Genomic DNA, 9,537 nt, shown 5'->3' on the forward strand with positions numbered 1-9,537 from the left:
ACCCCTGTGTCCTTGGGTGAGTCCCATTATCTCTGAGCTTCTATATCTTTATCAAGAAAATGGTGTTAGGAAAGTGCTAATGGGCGTGGCTATTGCAAGGCTATGTAAGAAAACCTACCGCTAAACTCCAACTGAATCTGAGCAGTGGGGGGGTGCATCTTAAGGACTTCATATGCTAAGTGGCAATAGCAACATGCCATGATTTTAAAATGGGGTACTCCTACCTTTTCAGTGATGCTCAGGAGGCATCAGACCTGTCTTGAACATCAATTTCCTTTAGGGGAAGATACAATGATCATTATTCAAATGATCATTGGGTATATCAAGCTGGGTATATTGAACCATAAAATATAGGACTGTGGTGAGTGTGTTGGGTAGTACTGAAGGTGCTAAAACAATGTTATGCCACACCCCCAACTGGCCACACCCTCCTCCTCAGCTCTGCAGAGGAGAGGGTGGGACCCCTTCAGTCCTCCAGAGAATAGAGTGTTTCAGGAGTGTCCTCATACCCTAACATAGTGGGGGAATCACCAATCCCTGTCTCCCATGGTCTGCTTCCTCTTGGGAAAAAGGAGGGTTTTTTTTTCCCCCTAAATGATCTTTAAAGTCCCCATCTCTGAGTCTATGACAGTGAATCAGGGCATTTTTCTGGAATGAATGGGAGGAGATCTGTCATAGACCAGGAATTTCATGTGTTCCAGTGTCCCCTCCTGTGTAGGGGGGAAGTTGGCAGAAAATAGAAACTTTTCCCTCAGCTGCCAGCGTCTCCGCCACATCAACTCATCACTGCTTTGGGAAGAAGTAGATGTCCTTATGTGTGCCGGGGAATAACCGAATGAATCAAGACTAACTTCAGCCAGGATGGAGCTTGCTTCCTTATTTCTTCAAATGGGAAGACTCAGCCAGGGCTCTAACTGCCAGTGGAAAGAGGATTCCAGAATGTTCTGAGTCAGCAGAAAGACGCCGGCTGCCCCTAAGCCCCAAGACTCTCAGATGCTCCCCTCTTTCTCAACAATGGAGGTGTAATTTCCTAGCGATGCTCTCTGGCTATGGAGGAAAGGACACGCGCTTATGGAGACGCCTTCCCTCTGCCTTCCACCCAGCCGTTTCTCCCTGATGCACAGGATACCCAGCGCTGCTTGCCTCTCTAGGGACACTTCTTTTTGACTTCTGATACAACCTCAGACAGGCTCTCCTGTCACTCCATTCCTGCCCTCTGAAACTTTGTCTGCTTTCAAAGCTTCCTCATCTTCCAAAACCAGTCGCTCCCAGAGTGGGGCAACTGTAATGCCTCTCTTCTCCGCCCTTTCTCCTTCCCCTCTGCCTACCCAGGCCCACATCCTCTAAGTCACATCTCATTTCCGAGTCTCAGTTCCTTTCCAACCACTTTACAAGGGCATGAAAGCCAGACCCAGGCGGTCACTACTACTGACTGGCTCTCCACCCTGCTTCTCCTGGTGCCACAGTATACAACAGGAAGGTGAAAACCCCAAGGAAGGAGAGGACCTGCTGATCTCTCAGACCTGACTCCCCCAGGGGTCAGAAGGGAACCAAAGACCTAGGAGTAGACTTTTTAGAATAGCCCTGGGACAGGCTAGGAAAAATACAGGCACTCAATTCCTCAGCCACAGCCAAAGATGTGGGTGTTGAACCTTTCTCCTCTCCTCAGAGGCCAGGTCCAGGGCTCTCCCTGCCCTTCCCCCATCCATCCTGGATGTTTCTGCTTTCCAAGGGCCCCTTGGAGCTCTGGTTCCCTTTGAACGCCTCCACTGGCCAGAACGCCTCTTTCCCCTGAAGTCTTATTGGCTTTGTCCAGCACATACATTCAGATATCTCATGACAGCCTAAGCTATGGAACTTAATGAACCAGAGTTCACACCCTTGCTATGTGAATACTAGAAATCACCTACCCTCTCCCAGCCGCTGTTTCCCTACTGTTAAAAACAAAACGTGTTTGATAGTGGACACTTCTCACTTAATCACCATGAGGATAAAAATATGATAGCCTGGGTAAAATACCTAGCACAGAGCCTGGCACAGTAAAGGGGTACGGTAAATGGGGTACAGCAACAGAGTCATGTTGCTATTCTTATTATTATTTGCATTACTTCTGCATCAGAATTCAAAATTTATGATCTCCATCTAGCATGTGTAAAACACCCAAGTTGACCACCCCCACCCAACTGGGTTTAATAAATTCTTGCGGAGAGGAACTCACTGTAGGCTGAGTTGGCTTAACGACCTAGCTGGCACTTCTTAAAAGAAAACTCAACCGTGCTGGTGCTAAACAAAGCCATCGTGGAATTATCTGTTCATATATAGACAAAGGACAGGAATGCTTGGAATTGAGCCATACTGAATACCTGACCCCAACTCCTCCCTGCCACAGCCACCAAAGTCACCAACCTTATTTAGATGGGATATTAAGGTCTCTTCACTCAAGTTCGTGTGTTACCCTGATACAGGTCCCCTCTTGCTCTGAAGCTGCCAGGCAGGGAGTCTGAACCGTGTTGCCCTCTGACTTTGCCCAGACTGGCAGAACCAGGGGGCTGCAAGCACTGGACACTGGTCTAATCATTGCTTCTGTTATGTGTCCTCCTTGGCCCAGGCTGGAACCTCTTGGGCGCTCAGAGCCTCGAGACAGAACCGGTTCGAGCTCCCACAAGCTAAAGCAGCTGGTGATCAAATCAGACGGTAAGGGTCCGGAAAACCAGTCTAAGTCTGGGACTCACTTCAGCTTTCCGGGGCTCCTTTCCGAAAAGCTCATTGCCAGCTCTTTGGCTTGCAACTCTGTGGCCACCTTGAGGACTGCTCAACAGGTCCCGGCTCCAGTTCTGCCCCAGTCCCCGGCTCTGCTCTGCCGCCCACGGCAAGCCCAGCGGTGCTGGGGGAGCCTTAGGGCACCAGAGCCTGTTAGTCCGGACACCAGCAGCGTGCATCCGAGAGTACAGTTACTTTTGCGCCATGTGCTCCCTCAAGCGCCAGCGACCTCGCCCAAAATCTGCGGTGGGCAACCTGCCCAGCTAACTTTCTTCTCCCTTTCTCTTTTCCTTTCACCAAAGCGGCGCTTCCCACGAACAAACTCTCTCCAACAGCATAGCCCCAAAACCCAGCTTTGCTTTGCTGAACCCACTTCACTGTATTCCCTCCTGGGACGATCCAACCCGGGGGCATCCTGGGGAGTCCTCCCACACTCGACGTTCACATCCCGCCGCCCCGGTTAGGGGCCACTCACCGATCTGCTGCTGCCCCAGGCTCAGCTGCAGGAGGCAGAGTCCCCAAGCTGCTTGCCACCAAAACTTGTCCATGGTGTGCGGGATGGAACCGAGGGATCTAGTCGCCTCTTAAAGAGGGTCGCGCGGAGAGGGGCAAGGAGGATGAATGGAACCTGTCACAGGCTGGGGGCCGCTGGGCAATGAGACCGCCTCGGAAGTTGGCTGCGGTTTTTATTCCAGGCTTTGAAAGAGTGACCTAAGAGGGAGGGAGCGCGCGAAGGACACACCCAAAGCGAGGGGGGCTGTGACTAAGCAGCCAACGGAGGTTTAAAGACACACCAGCCTGCTTTCGCGGCTGCTTCTAAGCCCTGCTCTCCCTGGCAGCTGAGAATTACTGCTGCCCCTGTCTGCCCACGTCCCACCCGCCAGGAAACTCCACAGGTTTCCTTCTCTGGCGAGCCCCCCTGCCTTTTGGGAGCATTGCCTGCGACAAGGAGTATGACTGGGTCCTGTGACCTCACTCCTCTGAGTCCAGCCTCAGGCCTCTCCTTTGCCGCTAAACTTCTGGGAACCTGGCTTGGGAATGACTGTCTGGGTTTCCCAGGAAGCTGGGCATATCTTAGGGAGGAGCTGAGACCAGAAGAAGATCCCGTTGGAAGGATGGTGCCTTCCAGGACAGGGTGGGGATTGGAAAGAGGGGAATTTGTGGGAGTGCCCATTCCTCTTCCCTCTGAGAGAAGTCCAAAATGCTCAGTGGATCTTTGCTCAGAGAGACCTAGTGATGGCCAGCTCTGGGAATCCCATCTGACTCGACTCATCCATCCTCCTTTCCCAGGATGGTACCACTATCCTTCCACCTACCCACCAACGCACTTCTTTCATGCTCTCAAATATCTACTAATTTGCCAATTCCTACGTCCTCCTAGGACTCACACATCCATCCATCCATTCCCCTGTCCATCCATCTTCCTATATATGCGCTAACCTAGCCATACTCTGTCTACCAATTCTTACATTCATTCATCTGTACAACTTTTCATCCACCATTCCAGAAATCTTTTCCCAGCTCTCCTAAGCTCACATCCCTCCATCATATTCCCACTTCATCCTCCAACATGCTGATGTATGTACACACTCCCCTTCCATAATTGTATCTATCCTCATATCTACTCACGCATTCACCATTTCTTTCTTGTTTGCATCTATGCTCCTCCTCTACAAACTTTAATACCCCCCCCTTATGTCTTACCTGATAAATCTCAGAGAAGGATGTACAATGGCCATTTTCTTCAAGGGAGACATTTCAAGGTTGAAAACAGGAAAAATCGTATTTTAAATCACAATTCCCTGTCTTCTCTAATGTGCTGTGAGTTACAATTTGGCCATCAAAAGCAGTGTTTGTTTTTAATGTGAATGACTGAAAGTAAAGCTGAGTGGACTTCTTGCCGAATGAGATACATGGAAAACATGCCTGTGGCAGAACCCTGGAGGAATCATGCCAGAATTTCTGAGGGAAAGAGATATTTTGGAATTTATTGAAAGAAAGTGAAAAAAAATGAGAGAAATACACCCAGTCACCTGTCTGTCCATTTTTTCATCAAACATGTAACAAGTGCCCAAGGGTAGCAAGATAAACCAAACCTGGTTTGCTCCCAGGCACTAGCTTACAGTCACAAGCCAGCTGCTGCCTACAAGAAGAAATATACTGTAAAATACAGCTAGAACTGGAAAGATGGCTCAGTGGTAATGTGCTTAATACCAAGCATGTGACCCAAGTTCCATCCTTAGAAACCACATGGTGACTCACGCAAGTAGTCTTCTTCCCTTCACATGTATGTCATGGCATAAATACACATACACAATTGATAACTGTCACAATGCTTAGAAAATAATTCAGCCAGTCTTTTGCATCTATAGATTAAAATATTCATAAGAATTGCATTTCATTCCAAGTAACTACAAGCATTTTGCTTTTCATTATTTGTTTTCATTACACAGTTTAACATCTATGCATCACATACATAATACACAACATTCCATTGTGTTAGGTACTACAAGTTATCTAGCAGAGAATAGAAGAATATATGTGGCTTATGTGCAAATTCTGGATCATTTTACGTAAGAGAACTCATCAGCCAAAGGTTTAGTATGAAGTTTGGGTGTTCTGGTAGTGATATCCTGCTGATGAGGAATGGTGTGTGTGTGTGTGTGTGTGTGTGTGTGTGTGTGTGTGTGTGTGTGTGTGTGTTTAGGATGCCACTAGCCATGCAATATGAAGAAAGAAATCATATTTTTTTTGTGGGGGGAGAACATCAATGAGACATCCCAAGAGAGGCAATACTTGAGCCAGATGTAGAAAGAGAAGGAATTCTTGAGAAACTGAAGGGACATGTCACCCATAGGGAGTTTTCTTGTCAAGGAATAGCTGGGATTCAAGACTAGAATACTTACCTCTTAGTCCTGTTCTGGTTTCTTACTACTTTATGGCATCAAGATAGGTAAGGAGCTTTTCCCCAAGTGTAAAATGGGCTTAATAAAATTATTCACTTTATAGAATTGATGAGAAGGGAATGGCTTTGAAAGTCCTGCATCTCTTAAACTCTAGATAAGTATATTCATGTATGTTCGTACGCATGCATATACATATCCGAACTGGAACAGCTTGAATATTAGATTAGACGAAGAGTCTGAATGGGGTACCGCAGGACAGATGACTAGAGAGGTCTGCAGGGGCTATGCCGCAGATGACAAGGAACTTTGAACTTGATCCTGTAGAAAACCAAGAGCCACTCTAAGTTTTTAAAATGATTTTTTACATAAAAATACAGCATCAAACATACTGTTTATCCACAAGCAAGTGCAGTTAGATGGCATTTAGTTAATTCACAGTATTATGGCCCCTTCACAACTTCCTTGTAGGTTTTACAGTTAGAGAGAGCCTTCCACTAGCGTTTTCAGAGACAGTGATGCGGTTGCAAAATCACTGAACCAGCTCCCTGGCCAGTCTGTGGCTGACGGGGCATGACTCAAGGATCTGTCTTTCTGAGATGAAGAAGGTACCTCCAGGCCTCATCTGAATGCCAAGTGCTTTAGACTCTGCTAGTAGCTGGCAAGAGGTGGCCACCCTGCTGCTTGTGACCCAGAGACCATTTACTTCAGATTCTAAAGGCCCACCATTTGGGATAAACATCCTAGTGGGTCTGATGAACTATGGACAGGGAAGATTGTTGTCTGCTTCTCTACAGAGCTGGGGAGAGAAATAGGTAGTCACCAGGAATGATGTTTGTTTTTGTGGATCCTGGGGGTTCCTTTGGGAGGCCCTCAGAAAAGGATGTAGAGTCCAGAGCTGAGGATTCACAGTGAGCTGTGTCCCTCCCTTGTTCTCTTCCTACAGTAGAAATTCCACATGGTCATTTTTATAAGTTAGAATACCATCAGAGAGTTCATTTTGACAAAAATTTTACTCTTAAAAAAAAAATGAAAAACACCAAACTAGATAACGTCAGACCCCGCCCAGCTGGACTCTTTTGTGATTAGTTCAGTAAACAATACTGCCCAAAGGTGCGTGGTGGGAGAAGACGGAGAGCTGACTGAAAAGGCTTTGCAAGCTGTAGAGAGACATGCAAATTCTCTAGAAATCATTATTAGGATTCTTTTCCCAGGGGGGAAGGGCTTGCTGTCTCTCTCTTCCCGATAGCTCAGTGAGGGGCTGAGACCACTTGCCTCGGTGCCACAAATGACTCATTTTCAATAATAGACTCACTGAATCGGGCTAGTCCTTGGGAATTCCTGGATTATCTCTGAGGCCCCCGTCATCCCCTTTTCAAACACCTCGCCCACACCACGGGCCACAAGACCTTCCACGTCATCTTTTTTGTGCCTCTGTAAAGGTGAAAATCCTTAAAATAATTTACTTTAGGCTTTGGGTATCAGTTGTGCAGTCGATCAGTCACCTCTGTAAATCAAACCATGAATGGGGGAAACTGGAATGGAGAGCTTGAACCGGTGGGGCTTGATGTGAGATCACAGGATTTGGAAAGAAGTCAGAATGCCGTCATCAGCCTTGAGCTGAGAAAGCGCAAATCTGAGCATTGGCTCGGCTGTTATCAGTGACTTAACCTCTGGGAGATTTGGGTTCAAAATGAGGGTAAGGGGACCATTTTTGTAGTTTAGGAATACTAAGAAAAGGAAGACATAAGGATCCACCGCTTGGGTGCCTGCTTGGTGGAAAGATCAATCACCACCCTATAAGCTGCCTGAGTTCAGGGACATCATTGTATTGGGCACCAGTATATCAGTTGCAGTGGCTGACATGTCTCAGTCTCTGGCTTTATCTATCATGATCCATAAATAAGCACTGTACAAATGCATGAGTGACTCCTACTCTCCTTTTTTTTCCCATCACAGCTTACGGGGTGTTTCAGAAGCCGCATGAGCTCATAGATAGATCCATGTAGGCATCGTGAGGATTGCTGAACCCATTTAGGTGGTACTCTCTGTAAAATGACCAGTTTGGCAGCCTGCAGTGGAGCCTGGTCACATGAGCAGATTAGATGCTCTTACAGAAACACTAGTGCCTGCTGGCTTCTGATGAATGATAATAAATCTCTTCTTCTTAGGCAAAGAAAAATAAAATCTAAACCGAATGTGAATGGAAGTGTGAAGGGCAAGGCTGGGAGACCCAGGGATGGATCATGGAACTGTACAAACATTGAACGGTGTTCAATGTTTTCACAGAGTTGTTTCAGAGACGAGAATCAGGCTGTGAAGGTAAAGGTAAAAGTACCGTCCCAGTTAAAATTGAACTCTCAATGGAATCCATTCTTCGCTCACAGTCGTGGGATGAATTGTACACATACAAAAAGCAATAGTGAGAAACTCTTATGAAATCATCCTAGTTGAGTTTAATAAACCGATAACTAGGGCTGACTGAACCCTGATGATAAGTAAGTAACCTTGAATGGCTTTTCTTCAGCTAACTGTGATCACAGAGTTGGGCCATTAGGATTAGTAAAGCTTTCAGCTTATGGCAAATGAAGTAGTTGGTGTGACTGCTGCACCCTTGGAATGCCGAGGAGACAGAGGAGCCTAGATTCTCTATCAGCCATGTCAATCACAAAGTGGATTTCACATAGAACTTTGGGGGCTAACAAAATAGCACCCAACCCACAAGTTGGTTGGTAACAAACTTAGAAATGTGGTTATTTGAGTATGGAATTTAAATTGATTATTCTCTTCATCCATCCATCCATCCATCCATCCATCCATCCATCCATCCATTACCACCATCTGCTGTCACCACAAACACTGTTACTGTCAGTATTGTAGAAGTTAGTCTTACTATGTGTCAACCCAATGTTATCTGATTGTCATGGCAACCTTATTGGAAGTTCAGTCCTGAAGCTTGGAAAGTCAGGTGACTGATCCAAAGTCACACTTCCATTTTACTTAGCAAAATTTCTTGTCATTAAGTAATATAAAAATAGAAATCTTTTGTTCCTTTGTAATTTTTAATCTGGCAAAAAATACCAAACCAATGGAGTTCAAATTAGTTTTTTATTTTTATTCTACTCAGTTTCATTTAAGATAGATAAAAATGAGTTCTCACCAATGGAGTCACACTGGGTGTATTAATCATGTTTAAGGTTAGGCCCTCTGCCCAGAAGTAGAAGGCCAACACAAAATGAACTCAATGGTGTTATTGTATAATTTTGTCTCATGTTGCTTTGTTTGGCTTTTTTTTTTGTCTTACTGGCCTTTGGCTTGTATATTGTGATTTCCTATCTTGTGTTTTTATGGGATGTGTGTGTGTGCGCGCGCGCGCGTGCACGCGCACTTCTTGTGTTCTTTATTTCTTTTCTTCTTGTACCGTGGTTTGTTGTTTTTGTTTGCTTGTCTGTTTTCTAAAAAGAGAGAGAGAAATGGAGGGCACGGGGTTGGGTGGATGGGGAGGTAGAGAGGATCTGAGAGAAGGTGGGAAAGGGAAAGCATGATTAGAATATATTATATGGACGGTATGACAGTTGCAATGAAATGACTTCAAATGGGTGACACGAAAAAGCTCATAGTGACTGCTTAGGTCACAGTGATACGAAGGACACCAAGGTGTTCCCGTGCACTGGGTAAAGGTTCCTTGGTGGAGTCATAGTGTACATTAGGTCTACGGGATGCAACAATAGTAGCACAAGTGCTAGGCAGGTAGCTCAGTGGTAGAGCCCCAGCCTGGTGTGCGTTATCACATGAGCTAAGTCCTGAGCATAGTGAATAATCTGATCGTGAGAGGGCATTAAATTATATTAGTGACAATAGTCTTGGCAATGCC

At 46.0% G+C, this 9,537-nt stretch overlaps 1 protein-coding gene across 6 annotated transcripts in view; it reads right to left on the reverse strand.

Moving 5' to 3' along the window:
• Cd44 (CD44 molecule (Indian blood group)) overlaps positions 1 to 3,471 on the reverse strand; it is an 85,684-nt gene extending 82,213 nt beyond the window's left edge. Inside the window, exon 1 of one of the 6 annotated variants that reach the window (XM_037205044.1) lies at positions 3,236 to 3,471. In XM_037205044.1, the coding sequence (XP_037060939.1) occupies positions 3,236 to 3,308 (73 nt within the window). In that variant the 5' untranslated portion in view covers positions 3,309 to 3,471. The remainder of the gene's footprint in view (positions 1 to 3,235) is intronic. The other 5 variants (XM_037205045.1, XM_037205046.1, XM_037205047.1 and 2 more) reach the window with 5 other exon arrangements.
• Between the last annotated feature and the right edge of the window lie 6,066 nt (positions 3,472 to 9,537).

The sequence above is a fragment of the Peromyscus leucopus genome, chromosome 4, assembly GCF_004664715.2.
Source record: "Peromyscus leucopus breed LL Stock chromosome 4, UCI_PerLeu_2.1, whole genome shotgun sequence".
In the NCBI taxonomy this organism is placed as follows: domain Eukaryota; kingdom Metazoa; phylum Chordata; class Mammalia; order Rodentia; family Cricetidae; genus Peromyscus; species Peromyscus leucopus.